At 40.2% G+C, this 17460-nt stretch overlaps 1 protein-coding gene across 1 annotated transcript in view; it reads left to right on the forward strand.

Moving 5' to 3' along the window:
* The first annotated feature begins 5382 nt into the window (after positions 1 to 5382).
* LOC124718830 (DNA replication licensing factor Mcm6) overlaps positions 5383 to 17460 on the forward strand; it is a 71466-nt gene continuing 59388 nt past the window's right edge. The window contains exons 1-4 of the mRNA XM_047244451.1: positions 5383 to 5578; positions 5653 to 5796; positions 6167 to 6431; positions 13189 to 13337. Coding sequence (XP_047100407.1) covers positions 5487 to 5578; positions 5653 to 5796; positions 6167 to 6431; positions 13189 to 13337 — 650 coding nt within the window. The 5' untranslated portion in view covers positions 5383 to 5486. The remainder of the gene's footprint in view (positions 5579 to 5652; positions 5797 to 6166; positions 6432 to 13188; positions 13338 to 17460) is intronic.

Here is a 17460-nt window from a genome sequence, read left to right on the forward strand (position 1 = left end):
TGGAACTATAACCGTAAATCAATGTCGTGAGACTATTGACAAACGTGTTAAGAAATGAAACGAATACGGCGCAATGAACCGTTTACAAAGCACTGTATTGAATTTGTCGCATGTTTAGCGTTTCAAGCCAGTTACTCCAATGAATATGGCGTTAACAAGTGGCTCTTTGTAATCGCTGTAACATCATGGCACAATCAGCTTACCAACATCGACAACGCTTGCGCAGCAAAACGGATCTGTTACAATTTGTAAAGAGCATGGACTCTAACAATAATAAATTGTCTCGAGAAACATATTTACCGTGGCGACCAACTATTTCTCACTTTTCGGCTATTTAACACCACCCATCATGTAGGCCTACATTATATGGGTCTGCTGAATAAATATGAATATGGCCATCGCTATTTAATCACTCGAAGGTGTTTTCGTCGTCCACATGTTCACAACTAGAAATCTGTTTCAACTACCATACACATTCAGCTGAGGATATTGCAATTTTCTTCCACGAGCGAGCTTTTTATTTAAGTTTCCTGATTCCGTAGACTAACATACGTTGTGTACATCAAGTCAAATTTGCATCACAAGCAAAGCATTCTCTTCAGCCGGAACCACAGCTGTAGTACTTCACCTAGATTCGCGTGTATTCAAGTTTTCATGCACTTCAGACAGTGCAACTTCGTTATCCTTTGCAAAATTTTACACTTTTTATTAAATTTCTCATCGTTTGTATGTCTGACTCATAACGTTGAGGTAGTTTTACTACAAGTTCGCCTTTCTCCAACATATCTACAACTTCTGGTTTTTTTCCAATCATTAGAACAACACTTTTGCGTTTTTCTCGCGTCTTTCTATTGAAACTATTGAAGAGTACTATCATCAGTGCATTCCTTCTGACAATGTTTAACAGTATGCTTTCACTTTCTATCAACACAGAGCAAGAATTCTTTATTTACTTACAATTTTGTCATTTGGCCATTATGCCGATGACTTTGGCAAGTGACAGTTATTGCATTATATGAAAAAAAAACGTAAATTAGTTGCAAACTACGGCGTGCACACACTTTATTCAATTTGTAAACGTCACCACAGATATTCGGATTTAGGTTGTGACATGTCCGATATGCCTGTCGTCAGTGGCGATGATGTGGCGTAAAGGAATTGCGACATTGTGCTTGACCTGCTGAAGTATTGGAACGTCGATGACCTCCTGAATGGCCCCCAAAATAGAGTCCTATGTGTTCAGATCCTGAGAATATAGATGCCCAGAGCCAGAATGCGGTCCTCAAAGTGCCACACAGGACATCAAACACTCTCCTGCTTCGACTGGGTCGAGCTCCGTCTTGCATGAAACACATCTTAAGTCGAAATCAGGGTCACTTGGGATAATGGGGATTAAATCATCTTCCAAAACCATCTCATATCGTTTGGTAGTCACCGTACCATCAAAGAACATCGTGACTGGACATTGCGCACCACACAATCACCCATTGAAGGTGAATAGATTTCTTGATCGCGAAATACGGATTCTCAGTGCCCCAAATTTGCTTGTTGACGAACCCATCCAAATGAAATGGCCGACAACACGGCGCGTGCGCATGCACATACTAATTCCTCTCATGCCGCGCGGCCGACCGCCCAGTTTGAACGAGCTAACGCAAAACGTACATAAGTTATTACGATTTTATTTGATATAGTTCAATTATTGTCACCCCGTTTATTCATCTCGACAATCTCACTGCAGAAGTCCTGTAGCTTAGAATTCACAGAGTGAAAAGAAACACATATTTACTAGGAAAACTTTAAAGTTCCTGTGGAATAGATTTGCTTCACAAGATTTTAAAGCATGTGGCAGCTTGTTGAACTATAGCTATCCATTAATACATAGACTAGTGTCAGTTTTATTTAATATTGCCCTCCCCTTGAAGTATTTACTCTTGCTGTCTGGTGTCATAATTATGCATATCACTGCAATTTTTCTAATTTTGTTTCGACTTAGACCAAAAATATTATAATTTTACACAAATATAAATACACTCCTGGAAATTGAAATAAGAACACCGTGAATTCATTGTCCCAGGAAGGGGAAACTTTATTGACACATTCCTGGGGTCAGATACATCACATGATCACACTGACAGAACCACAGGCACATAGACACAGGCAACAGAGCATGCACAATGTCGGCACTAGTACAGTGTATATCCACCTTTTGCAGCAATGCAGGCTGCTATTCTCCCATGGAGATGATCGTAGAGATGCTGGATGTAGTCCTGTGGAACGGCTTGCCATGCCATTTCCACCTGGCGCCTCAGTTGGACCAGCGTTCGTGCTGGACGTGCAGACCGCGTGAGACGACGCTTCATCCAGTCCCAAACATGCTCAATGGGGGACAGATCCGGAGATCTTGCTGGCCAGGGTAGTTGACTTACACCTTCTAGAGCACGTTGGCTGGCACGGGATACATGCGGACGTGCATTGTCCTGTTGGAACAGCAAGTTCCCTTGCCGGTCTAGGAATGGTAGAACGATGGGTTTGATGACGGTTTGGATGTACCGTGCACTATTCAGTGTCCCCTCGACGATCACCAGTGCTGTACGGCCAGTGTAGGAGATCGCTCCCCCCACCAACATGCCGGGTGTTGGCCCTGTGTGCCTCGGTCGTATGCAGTCCTGATTGTGGCGCTCACCTGCACGGCGCCAAACACGCATACGACCATCATTGGCACCAAGGCAGAAGCGACTCTCATCGCTGAAGACGACACGTCTCCATTCGTCCCTCCATTCACGCCTGTCGCGACACCACTGGAGGCGGGCTGCACGATGTTGGGGCTTGAGCGGAAGACGGCCTAACGGTGTGCGGGACCGTAGCCCAGCTTCATGGAGACGGTTGCGAATGGTCCTCGCCGATACCCCAGGAGCAACAGTGTCCCTAATTTGCTGGGAAGTGGCAGTGCGGTCCCCTACGGCACTGCGTAGGATCCTACGGTCTTGGCGTGCATCCGTGCGTCGCTGCGGTCTGGTCCCAGGTCGACGGGCACGTGCACCTTCCGCCGACCACTGGTGACGACATCGATGTACTGTGGAGACCTCACGCCCCACGTGTTGAGCAATTCGGCGGTACGTCCACCCGGCCTCCCGCATGCCCACTATACGCCCTCGCTCAAAGTCCGTCAACTGCACATACGGTTCACGTCCACGCTGTCGCGGCATGCTACCAGTGTTAAAGACTGCGATGGAGCTCCGTATGCCACGGCAAACTGGCTGACACTGACGGCGGCGGTGCACAAATGCTGCGCAGCTAGCGCCATTCGACGGCCAACACCGCTGTTCCTGGTGTGTCCGCTGTGCCGTGCGTGTGATCATTGCTTGTACAGCCCTCTCGCAGTGTCCGGAGCAAGTATGGTGGGTCTGACACACCGGTGTCAATGTGTTCTTTTTTCCATTTCCAGGAGTGTATTTATGTTGGGCAAAGTATTCACGTTAGGACTATCTTGACCTTACCGATAGTTTATGCATTAATCTAGCTACTCTTTTCTGCAATACTAATATTCTATTCAGGTCTGCACACAGCCTCATAGTTTGGAAATGGATAAATTGTTCCCTGGTACACACTTTTTAATGTTTAGTTTGGAAGTATTTTTTCCAGCTGGCTGATCAGATACAAGCCATTATTGATATTCTCATTCACAAAATTGAGGTAGTTCACACAACGATGATTTTTTGTAAAACTGGGCACCAGAAAAAAGAAATGTTACCATATCTATATCTACTGATATAATAACATACATATTGTTTTCTTCAACTTGAGGAGAACAAGTTGTTTTAGATGTCAATCCCTGGAATTTAATGCTAATAATTAGACTTTGATGTGAAGGCATCCGTCCCATAACGAAACCTAAACCAGTTTCTCTTACTGTCGGCTGTCAGTGACTTGGAAGTTATCAACCTTTTGGCACCTAGAGAAAATGCTAAACCACAACCCTCTTTGGGACAAGGCTGTGGCCAGGCAAACATATCCCTGCATTGACCAACAGATAAAATGGGAAACAACGGGAAATTATTTGCGAGAAGTCTGGCAGAGGGACTGGTGTCCGCATCTTCATCCGATGGTAAATGATTCGTTCTAATATAAATATCGTTTCGGAATTGACGAACAGAACAGACTGGCACGGTACAGAACGTCAGCACATTCGATAATGCATCTCAAATGGCGGCATTCACAAAGGTCGTGAACTGAACGGGACATCAACGTTTTTCGGGAAAAAATTTTTCATGTTGACTTGGGGAGGAGGAGGAGGTGCCGTCGTCTGCTACGTCTCTTAACCAATTATTTTCACGTCGGGGACAGGGAAAAGTGCTGTTGTCTGCTAATCTATTATCTTCGCATCACTTATCTTATAGTAGTGGATTTCCTGCTATCCCATCTTTCGTCTTTATTTTATTATTTTGCCTTGTTTTCTTGACACTTTGCAATGTTCCATGACGATTTGGATTCCCCCCCCCCTTTTTTTTTTGGCGGAGACCAGCTGATACCTGAATGCTGTAAATGATTTAGGTTTTACAATACCTAGCCAAAGAAAAAGCCAACATTAAGCATGAATGAGAACATAAATTGATGAACCAACTTTAATTACATAACGTTTTTCAGCACTCAGAAGGTTGGCTCTCCCGAAGAAGAAAAATATATTTGTTTGCTGGTACTTGGTACTACACCAGAACTAACATAAAAAGGCTCTATATTGCCTTGTAAACATTTTTATGTATTTGTTTTCGATGGTAAATAAATGTCTATGGTTTTGTTTCGCTTCTCAGTAGTTTATCTATAACCTTTATCAAGGGCACTGATTATGAAGTTGGCTTTCACCATTAATAAACTTCATCATTGCTAGTTTCGTTAATTCCGAATTTTTGTACCACAAATGGTATGTCTTAACCCATCACCGTTGCGTACTAGCGTGTTTGTGTGAACGCACCGATATTTAACGGTGATGACCACCGTTCCGTTAGTTCTAGTATGGACCGGTGTCTTGGTACCATATCTAGTCTTTCTTCCTCACCTTTGCTGCAAGATAAATACAATCACTAAAATAGTCATGTAGACTAGAGCTGGTCAGCTTACTGGTCAGATTCATTGACTTTATCCTGCTATCGTGCAACTGGTCCACCCCCTGTCGTTCAGCTTAGCTTGCGGTAGTTGACAATCAAATGAAAACACAGCAAAGTTTATAATAAGTGAACAATGATTTTTCCATACCAACTTCCGATCACAACGGACTTGATCTATACCACTGTCTCACTCTATTTGCAACGACAATCACAAATCTAGATACTTATAAATCTTTGGTGCTGTGGAACATCTCTGGCCTTTTTTCTCTAATGTAGAAAAGCGCGCCAAAATAGTGGCGGGTGTTTGTGTGTATACTTACTAGGATTTCTAATTTCATTGTTTTAGTGTTGTAAGTAAGTTTTAAATTTAATTCGATTATCATGGATGTAGCAGACAGTAATGTTGGACAGATAAGAGTGCAAGATGAGGTCGGAATTCGATGTCAGAAGCTATTTCGTGATTTTTTGGAGGAGTGAGTAAAAGGTCCATATGTTCTGTATTCTCATTTGCCGTAAAACCCGTTGTTTATACCGCAATTCATTTCAGATTCCAAGAGGATAATCGTTATAAGTATGTGGACGCAGCAAGCATCTTCAAACAGCCAGAAAGAAGTGTGCTGGAAGTCAGTTTTGAGGATGTCGAAAAGTATAATCAGAATTTGGCGACAACTATTATAGAGGAATACTATAGGTAAGCAGAAGCTATTTTGAAACTTAATTGAGGTGCGTAATTACTCTGTTGTATACAAGTTGTTTATATTGACAAAAATGCTTGTGAAATGTAATGTAGTAATCTAGATATTTTATAGTAAAATACAGGAAGAGGGAACAATTTTTTTTAGTAACTTCTCGTTGAACAACGGGGAACTGAAATAAAAGGGATTATATGGAATTATTATACCGACTAGTATTCTACGAAAGTAAAGATATCAAAGTAATACTGAATCACTGTTGATCTCACATATATCTACATACAATTTTGTGTGTGTGTGTGTGTGTGGGGGGGGGGGGGCTTTGATTTAGTTGTTTTGCACTAATACTGCACAACCTGACTTTTTTAGGATTTCATCTTATATCAACCAGGCTATCAGCAATTTTGCTCAAGATCGTTGGGAAGCTAAGGCAGATCGTGAATTCTACGCAAGTTTTGTAGATGTACCAACGCGGCACAAAGTGCGAGAGCTGACGACAGCAAAGATTGGTACACTGGTCCGTATATCTGGGCAGGTTGTGCGTACACATCCTGTTCATCCAGAGTTGGTACTGGGAACTTTCGTATGCCTCGATTGTCAGACTGTCATCAAGGATGTCGAACAGCAGTTCAAAGTATGTAGTTCCCAATATATGTTTGGTTATCTGAATCTCTTTGGACTGAATTGTTTCTCCTTTTTATATCTCTAACATCTTGTGCATGCTGTTTTAAATCCAGAGAGAGATTTTAATGTTTAATATTTTATTTTCATTTGTTTGCAGTTTGTCTATTTTTTGATCTCACTTAAGTCTACTTATTAAAGACTGGCTTCTGCTTTTATGTTAGTGAAAGTTGGTATCTAATTTGATCTGTGCACACATTCATTGATTTCATTTTCTACACTATTTTTTTAACTCACTGTTTTGAGTACTGCATATGGTTTCCTTGCACAATAGACTTACTTCATTCGGTGCTTTATTTGAAGTGTCTGTGAATAGTCACAATCAGTGCTGCATTGAAATAGTTTACAAGTGACATTGTGGTCATTTGTGTCTGGTGGACACTGACATCAGCAGTTCAGCCTTGGGCTATTTCCATATGAAATACGCTGGGAGAAGCTGAAGAATCATAATTTTATGTTGTCTCTTCATTTGTGTTCCTCTGAGGCCTGAGCAGCCAGAAATAAGTTTGTCTGTGTTTGTGTTTGTTTGTTTGTTTGTTTGTTTCTTTTTTTCTGATGAAGGCTTTTGCTGAAAGCTTAATGTGTAACAGTCTTTTTGTTATGGCTATCCGCTACTCAGTGTGTCATCTTTACAGTTAGTAGCAATCTATCCTTTCCATAGTTTTTTTTATAAGATTCAGGTAAGCAAAATTCAGTATGTAGTTGCAAGATAAATATGAACATCAAATTTTAAAAAATAATGAAAATCAATAAATAAGTTTTATAAAAAGTATAGATTGCTACTCAAAATATAGAGGAGACATTGAGTTGCAGACAGGCACAACAAAAAGGCAGTTATACGTGTAAGATTTCGGCCAAATGGCTTTCTTCTAGAGTAGAAAACACACATTCATTCAACGGTTCTGGAAATGTATGATCTTCTGCACGGAGTGTTCCCACCCGAAGAAAAGCTGGAGTTGGTAGGAAGGATCCAGACAGCGCCCCCTGGATTTTCTGTTGTTTGACTGTTTATAAATACTCTCACAGTAACCTTCATGTATTGTTATTACACTTTATCCACTTGGGTTATGAAGTTATTTTGCGGCAAAAATCAAATTGCAATAATAACCAGTGTTATGCTGGCCAGAGTGAGTGCAGAAACATGCCCACGTTAGTAACCGGCTGATGGTGGGTGTTTGGTGGCCACTGTGGGGCAGGGAAACTCTTAAGCATAAGCTGTTCTGATGTTAATTCTGTGAGAGGCTCTTTTTCAGAAATGTTTCTGGATGGTTTCACTAAGTGAAGTTAGTAATCTTTGAGTTTTTATCAGGCTAATACTTTTAGCAGACACCCAAAATTTGTTTCAATAAATAAAGGAATGAACTTGCAACTTTGTCTCTTCATTGTGTGGTCTTTACCAGTAAACTTTGAACAGAATACACCATTGTAGCAGTTTGAGCAGAGGACAACTTCCTCCAGAAACTTCCGCATCGTACACAGTGCTGTAGGATCGCGCAGATGGATGGACTTGGGATTCTGAGGGCTGCCAGTTCAATTGGCACTTTAATTGAACATCTCAGACTTAACCACTGTAGTGTCTGGCCAGCGGCTAGGTTTTGTGGCAAAGACTGTATGTGATCCATAGGATCCCCGGTAATGTTTGCTACAAAGAATATGTGATAGGTGGAGTAATTGTGGAACTGTAGCAGCTCCAGTGACTGTGAAGCTAGTTGTGAATACCAGACGGATTTGGGCTTACAGCTGAAAAGTGTTGTTGTCCTTTTGTGAAGTGATATCTGTGGTTTCCAAATGACAGCTGTATTGGAAATTCACTTGGAAGGACTTATGTAGAAATAGTTGGTGGCACAGTACTTAATTGGCCAAGGGAGCATTATTTTTTTTTAGAGGAGTGGAAGGTGAAAAGTGTATCAGTATGGGGCCATGGGGGAGTGCAGGCAGTCAATTCTGGAGTGCATGGTAACTGCAATGAAAGGTGATATTCCTAACTTGTCTGTACGAAGGGTCACAATGAAAGGTAAAGTGCCAATGGGATCTCAGTATAGTTTGATTATGTATTGAAGCAGGAATTTTATTCAGTAGAAAGATGCAGGACATATTTGCTGTTGAGGTAATTGCCTTTCAGGACAAACTTGAAGTGTCTAAGGATGTTACTGTGGTGACCTTAAACCATGTCTTCACCCTTTCGCAGGCCTTGGGGAATATACTTCCAACTAACTGTAATTCTTTACAGAGTTTAAGGGAAGTATTATCACTTCTGTATGCTCATGGCATCTAGTGGCAGTCTGCTGCACCACCTGTAGTTTCTGTTTGTTGTGAAATATAGCCTTTAGGACTGTGTTCCATTGATCGTGACCGGGCCAAATATCTCACGAAATAATCGTCAAACGACAAAACTACAAACAACGAAATTTGTCTAGCTTGAAGGGGGAAACCAAATGGCGCTATGGTTGGCCTGCTAGATGGCACTGCCATAGGTCAAACGGATATCAACTGCGTTTTTTAAAATAGGAACCCCCATTTTTTATTACATATTCATGTAGTACATAAAGAAATATGAATGTTTTGTTTGGATCACTTTTTCGCTTTGTGATAGATGGCGCTGTAATAGTCACAAACGTATAAGTACGTGGTATCACGTAAAATTCTGCCAGTTCGGACGGTATTTGCTTCGTGATACATTACCCGTGTTAAAATGGACTGTTTACCAATTGTGGAAAAGGTCGATATCGTGTTGATGTATGGCTATTGTGATCAAAATGCCCAACGGGCATGTGCTATGTATGCTGCTCAGTATCCTGTATGACATCATCCAAGTGTCCGGACCGTTCGCCGGATAGTTATGTTATTTAAGGAAACAGGAAGTATCCAGCCACATGTGAAACGTTAACCAAGACCTGCAACAAATGATGATGCCCAAGTAGGTGTTTCAGCTGCTGTCGCGGCTAATCTGCACATCAGTAGCAGACAAATTGTGCGAGAATCAGGAATCTCAAACGCCGGTGTCGAGAATGCTACATCAACATTGATTGCACCCGTACCATATTTCTATTCACCAGGAATTGCATGGCTCGAATTTGAACGTCGTGTACAGGTCTGTCACCAGGCACAAGAGCAATTACGGGATGATGACAGATTTTTTGCACGCGTTCTATTTAGCGACGAAGCGTCATTCACCAACAGCGGTAACATAAACCGGCATAATCTGCACTATTGGGCAACGGAAAATCCACGATGGATGCGACAAGTGGAACATCAGCGACCTTTGCGGGTTAGTGTATGGTGTGGCATTTTGGGAGGAAGGATATTTGGGCCCCATTTTATCGATAGAAATCTAAATGGTGCCGTGTCTGCTGATTTCCTATGTAATGTTCTACCGATCTTACTACAAAATGTTTCACTGCATGACAGAATTTCGATGCACTTCCAACATGATGGATGTCTGGCACATAGCTTGTGTGCGGTTGAAGCGGTATTGAATGGCATATTTCATGGCAGATAGATTGGTCGTCGAAGCCATCACGTTCACCGAATCTGACGTCTCCGAATTTCTTTCTGTGGGGAAAGTTGAAGGATATTTGCTATCATGATCCACCGACAACGCTTGACAACATGCGTTAGCGCATTGTCAATGCATGTGCAAACATCATGAAAGTCGAACTGCTCGCTGTTGATAGGGATGTCGTTACACGTATTGCCAAATGCATAGAGGTTGACGGGCATAATTTTAGCATTTATTGCATTAATGTGGTACTTACAGATAATCACGCTGTAACAGCATGCATTCTCAGAAATGATAAGTTCGCAAAGGTGCATGTATCCCATTGGAACAACCGAAATAAAATATTCAAATGTACCTACGTTCTGTATTTTAATTTATAAAACCTACCTGTTACCAACTGTTTGTCTAAAATTGTGAGCCATATGTTTGTGACTATTACAGCGCCATCTATCACAAAGGAAAAAAAAGTGGTCCAACCAAAACATTCAAATCTCTTTACGTACTACACGAATATGTAAAAAAAAAATGAGTGTTCCTGTTTTTTTAAAAAAAATGCAGTTGATATTCATTTGACCTATGGCAGCACCATCTAGCAGACCAACCATAGCGCTATCTGGTTTCCCCTTCAAGCTAGACAAGTTTTGTTCTTTGTAGTGTTTTTGTTTGACGCTTATTTCGTGAGATATTTGGCCGGGTCACAATCAATGGAGCACCCTGTATATCCCACCAAACAGCGGTGTTATAATGGTTATCGGGAAGTATGGTTACCACCAAAGTAGTTTCTGGAAGGGGCTAGCGAAGTGTACTTGCCACAAAATTAATCTGTCATTAGTGGTTCTTGGCAGCATACTTACCACCAACTTGGGGGTATCCCAAAGCTTTTGGGAATACGTCTTGCTATCTATGTCTATTCCTGACATCTTGTAGTACATTGTACAAGGTATATAAAAGCTGCTGCAACAATCAGTTTCTGATTGTCGTGGAATCACTTCTATTATCGGAACACATTGCTTCGCCTCTGGAATTTACGTTGTTGTGACCTGTATCGGTTCATACCTTTGACCTTTGTTGCATTATAAAGTTCCAAGGATTGTTTTCACATTTTGATAAGTAAACTTTAATGTTGGTAACAATTATTTTTAATTAAAGTAAAAGAAAACAAAATAAAAACAGAAAACACTGTTCATTACTTTTTTTATATGCAATGGCAACACATAACAGCTCAAAAAGAGAAGTGGGAAGTCCATTTACCACCACAGTTTTAATACCTCACAAATGTGCTGTGGTGATGTATGCACCACCATGTATGTTTTGATGCTAAATCACAAAAATAAAATTAACAAAAATTAAATAGTCAGTTGATCACAATTATAACTGGATAGCAAAAGAAAAAAATTGTCTTCACTGAGCTGCTACAAAAAATGTGCCCATGAAAGGGTTTTGTGTGTTACTGAGGTTAACTTAATTGTTCATTTCAAAGTGTGGAATAGTACGGAGGAGTTAGTTAATGGACAGTAACAAACCACCTTCCCTTTCAATTTATATTGATGTGTCCTTTTTAATTGCATTTTTCCCAGTAAGATACTTTGTTCCATTGTTCTTTTGTCAGTATGTGTGTCTAATAGGTAATTTCCAAGAACGCTTGCAAGGTATGTATATCAAATGTGCGACTGCCACAGTGAGATATTGATTTTTGTTAATAGCAATGGCAGTTATGACGACAAAAGATGAATGACATGGAATTTGTTTATAGTGTTGGTACTGAGAACAACCATACATGGATATTGTCCAATGATGGCATTAAATGTAATTTCACTTGTTCATCATCAATATCTTGGTCCCGGATATTTCCAAGTAATGTGTATGCTGCCAGTAGGAGTTTTCTCATAGCTGGAGTACATTCTAGCAGTAGCTCTTAAGAACATTTACCAAGTCTCACAGGGAAATTTTATACCACGTATGTTCAAATTATGGAAGTAGAGGTATTGAAAAATGGAGAGCTTGTCTCGGTCATCTGTCATCCTTCTCTTTTATAGAGGATTACAGAGATTTCCATGATCGCTCACTGTTTTGCAAGTGAATAGATGGATCCTCAGAAGACACGAATTCGAGATAACGGTTTATAAACTCATGGTGAACTACTACTTTCTTCAAAGCATTGTGCGATTTCCATCTGTCTGTTATATCTTTGGTTCCAGGCAAGATGAAGTTCTTAACAAGTGGCAGCTAAGTTTGTTAGTCCAGGAATACACTTAAACAATGAAACATTTCCTAGATTATTTTTCTATACCTCCAAATAATAAAATTTGTTCACTTTCATTCTTGAAAAGTGACCTTTCCTCAAATTTCCAAGTTGTGTCGGACTTGTCTTTTTCTGCAACTTTGTTGACACTACCTATTTTGTCACTGTCATTAGTTACAACAATTACATCACATACTTCCTGACAGAAAAAAAAAAAGAAAAAAAAACCAGTATTAATCAACAATCCAGTTTCCGAAGCTCTGTTTTGTAGTTTGTAGTCTTTAACCTAGCAGGAAGCTGAGATGATTCTCTGCTGTATTGTCAGTTTAGAAACATCAAACCACATGTTTCTTCTTATAGTAGTTATTTTCTGACGTTTGGTGCAGTATAATTGCAATGGGAAGTCAAAATCACTAGTTTTTGAACCAAGTTTGTCAAATCTTTGTTGATCCATTATGGACTGTGGGACAACGGCTGGCATGTATTTCTTGATGCAATAATTTACCAACAGCCGTATGTATTGCAGAAATTTATTTTATAAACTTCTTATATGCTATGAGTTTCGACATTACATTGATGCCACCTTCAGGCCCCAAACGTCATAGTTGTAAAATCTCTATACACGGAAGGAGCCATATAACTGGATCCATGAATCAAATCGCTATGCAGCAGCTCTTGGTGGCCAGGCGACGCAGACTTGAGTCTGTATCAGACTTGAGTCTGTGTCGCCTGGCCACAAAGAGCCTGTTATAACAAGGGTGGTGACACAATTAATTTCTGTAAAAACTATTTGTGGGGCAAAAAGAGACAGCTGGTTGTGAATATCTTTATTTAGGTAGCTAAATGAAGCGGTGGAATGTCACACTTGGCATTCTCTTTTTGTCTCATATGCTTGTGTGTGTTTCCACCGCACATTGTTTTAAATTGCATGTGAGGATTTTTGGTAAGGACAATTTTCTATGTTTCTAGTTCACATACCCTACAATTTGCCGCAACCCTGTGTGCAGCAACCGCCGTCGTTTCATGTTGGATGTGGATAAGTCAACATTTGTTGACTTTCAGAAAGTTAGAATTCAGGAAACACAGGCGGAACTGCCTCGTGGTTGTATACCTAGAAGGTAAGTCGAAGAGATTTAAGAGTTCAGGGTTGGTGAAATGGTATCTTGAGGGATCAGTTAAGCTGTTGTGAAATGCAGAGATGGCAAGATTTCATTCTAATTATCAACCTCTAATATCACTAGGAAATTCGTGTTGGCATGTTGATTATCAACTTTATATAGTATTATTATTGCACACTTCTGTGGAGTTCTTTTGTCATCTTTGATGCAATGCCCCAGAGGATTTTGCCTTTGGGTAGAATTGAGTGAACATGTGCTATTAAGTCAAGAAATTGAGAGTGATTTCTGGGTGTAAAGCAGCCAAAAGTGAGGCTTTTCACAAACTTATCCACACATTTGTGCCACCTCAGTCTGTTATGTCTGCATGTCTGGGAACTTCACATATGGGGCCTCAACCAGTATATGACCATTGATTTCTTTCCTTTTTATTTTTACTTTTTTATTATTTTTATTTATTTATCCATCCTTAGACAATGTACATCGTATGGATGTCAACAGTGAAAGTACAAATTATGGTATGAAGTCTAAATATTTTTTTAACAAGTGCCGTTCTACGTTGTTTAATAAGCATAGGTACTTTAATGTAGAACTAACATACATAAATACAAAGCCCTGCGTACATATTACATTATATTGTTCAAATAAATGTACTAGGAGTGTTGACATGGAACTAGCAGACATAAATACGTAATACACGAATGAGGGGGGGGGGGGGGGGAAGTCAGGTATATCTTATGCTATGTGTTCCCAACAATTCTTTGGTTTTCATTTAAGATATTCGTCGAAAGTGTAGAAACAATGCTCTTGCAAAAATAGTTTTACAGTTTTTAAAAAAATACATACTGCTAATTTCTTTTATATTCTATGGTAGCTTATTATAGATCAGATAATAGAGACTGTTCTGAGCTTTTAGCTTATTCTTTCTATCTAAATAGAGGCAATAACCCAACCTTGTGTTATGATCTTGCATAATGTTAGTTAAGCTATTGTTTTCAAGATTTTTTTCACATATACATTATGGTCTGAAAAATAAACTCACAAAGAACATGTTATAGCTCTCTTTTGTAATCTGAAAACTGTTTGCAGATTCTGGGTACTATTTCCCCAAAAGATTATACCTTATCTAAGGATGGCATACACATAACCAAAGTAACCTGACCTTACACAGATGTCACTGCATACTGATGAAAGAACTCTAAGCACGTAGCATGCTATGGAGACTCTCTTTGAGATAATCATGATATGTTCATTCCACTTTAGTTGGCTATCAATGTACAGTTTGAGGAATTTAGTGTTAGTTACATATGTTATTGGAGTGTTATATAGTTCTAAATTTATGAAGTTGTACTTCTTGTTTATTCTAAAGTACATGCTGTTTGTTTTATTAATGTTGAGAGACTGTTCTCTGTAGACCACCTTGCTGGAAAAGTATCCATGGTCGATATTCTTACAACTGTGGGGCAATGAACTGTTGCAAAGCATCTAACTAAATGTTAGCAGTAATGGATTTTCCTGCAAAGGAGAGTGGTCCAAAAAGCTTGTTATGCATGAGGTTGCACCTAACATTCACTTTTTCGCTGTCTTGCTGTAACTGTACAGTAGCATGTGGAGACTCTGAACCCCATATACAGACATTATGCCTATTTACCATTCCACTGATGTGAAAGGTGGATTCATTGGTAAAGCATATGCAATTTAAGTAATCATTAGCACCAGCAATCCTGTTGGGAATCTCAGTTGCAAATGCAGCGTGTGTCAGTAAATCATTCGGTTGCAAGGCCTGCACGATTTGCACTTTGTAGGCATGCAACCTTAGAGTTTCATGAAGAATCTTCACCACACTTGCTTGTGGTATTTACAGTTCACGTGATGCTTGACGAGTTGATTTAGACAGGCTCTGTTTAAACGATTGCTGAACACGATCAACAGTTGCATCTCTCACATGAGACCCGCCACTTCGAGGATGATCATTAACGCTGCCTGTTTCGTTAAACTATGCATACCATTGCTTTATTGATTTAACGTCAGGAGGGCTGCATCCATAAGATGCCCGAAATTTACGCTGAGCACTGATGGGCGATTTCGTTTTGTGAAACCAAAGCATCCATTGCGCTTTCTCCTGCTTCATCGCCATTTTGCCAGCAACTAACGTGACCTAACAGACTGCGTCGGTGTTGTGTAGCACTAGTGCCATCTATTGGCCGCAACAACTAGTAACACTATGTAATGGCATCAGATGTAATTATTATGTGAAATGGTTATTCTGTTATACATTTTTATAATCAGGGCAGGACTTTGTGCTCACCCTGTACTTCCTGACACAACTGTATTGACGTTAACAAATTTCTCTCTTCCAAAAACAAATTTCTCTCTTTCAGAAATTCTTTTCTTGCCATTGCCAGTCTACATTTTTATATTCTTTCGATTCAGTCATCAATTGCTTTGCTGCCCAAATAGCAGAACTCGTGTACTACTTGAAGTATCTCATTTCCTAATCTAATTCCCTCAGCATCACCAGGTTTTAATTAGACTACATTCCATTATCCATGTTTTGCTTTTGTTCATGTTAATCTTATACTCTGCTTTCAAGACACTGTCCATTCCGTTCAACTGGTCTTCCAAGTGCTTAGCGATCTCTGACAGAATGATGTCAAAGTTTATATTTCTTCTCCCTGTACTTTTAATTCCTTCTTCAAATTTTTCTTTTGTTTCCTTTGCTGCTTGCTCAGTGTACAGATTGAATAACATGGGTGATAGGCTATGATCCTGTCTCACTCCTTCTGAACCACTGTTTTCCTTTTATGTCCCTTGGCTCTTATAACTGCCATCTGATTTCTGTACAAGTTGTAAATAGCCTGTCACTCCCTGTGTGTTAGCCCTGCGGCCTTCATAATTTCTAGGAGAGTATTCCAGTAAACATTGTCAAAAGCTTTCTCTAAGTCTACCAATGCTGCTAACTTTGGTTTGCCTTTCCTCAACCTACTTTCTAAGATAAGCCATAGGGCCAGTATTGCCTTGGTGTGTTCCTACGTTTCTCCGAAATCCAAACTGATCTTCACAAGGTGAGCTTCCATTCTTCTGTAAAGAATTTGTGGTAGTATTTTCAGCCGCGATTTATTAAACTGATACCTTGGTAATTTTCACACCTGTCACCACCTGCTTTCTTGGCAATTGCAATTATTACATTCTTGTCGAAATCTGAGGGCACTTCACCTGTTCTACACATCTTGCACAGCAGATGGAATAATTTTGTCATGGCTGGCTCTCTCAAGACTTTCAGTAGTTCTGACAGAATGTTGTTTACTCCCAGGATCTTGTTTCAGTTTAGGTCTTTCAGTGCTCTGTCAAATTTTTCTCACAGTATCATATCATCTCATCTTCTTCTTCCATTTCTGTAAAATTACCCTCAAGTGCATTTCCATTGTGTAGACCCTCTATATACTCCTTGCACGTTTCGGCTTTCCCTCCTTTGCTTAGGACTAGTTTTCCATCTGAGCTCTTGATATTCATACAGCTCCTTCTCTTTTCTCCAAAAGTCTCTTTGGTTTTCTTTAGGCAGTGTCTATCTTTCCTCCTCACTGTACGTCCGCACTAGTTCTGATTTTACCTCAGGATCATGATGTCTATAACCACAACATTCCAGCTGCCCAGGGTAAAAGGATTTTCACCACAGAAAAGCCTTGTCAGGTTGTTGAATTTTTTTCAGCATTGGATATCCTGGTTTTGTGAAGGCAGCCCATGTAGCTGAGAGGTCAGGACAGCTAACTGCCATGGAGGGGGCCCAGGTTCGATTCCCGGCCAGGTTGGAGATTTCATTCACAAAAGGACTGAGTGTTGTATTTTCCTCATCATTTCACGATCTTCAACACACCAGTTGCCGAAGTGGCATCAAATAAAGATTTAGCAGTAGGCGGCTGAACAACCCCAAATGGGATCTCCTGGCCAGTCTACATCTGCATAGATACTCCACAAGCCACTGTACGGTGCATGGCAGTGTGTACTCTGTAGAACTAATTGTCATTTCCCTTCCTGTTCCATTCGAAAATAGAGTGAGGGAAAAGTGACTGTCTGTATGCCTCCGTATGAGCCCTAATTTCTTATATCTTATTTTAATGGTCTTTAC

This window comes from Schistocerca piceifrons, chromosome 10 (assembly GCF_021461385.2).
Source record: "Schistocerca piceifrons isolate TAMUIC-IGC-003096 chromosome 10, iqSchPice1.1, whole genome shotgun sequence".
NCBI classification, from domain to species: domain Eukaryota; kingdom Metazoa; phylum Arthropoda; class Insecta; order Orthoptera; family Acrididae; genus Schistocerca; species Schistocerca piceifrons.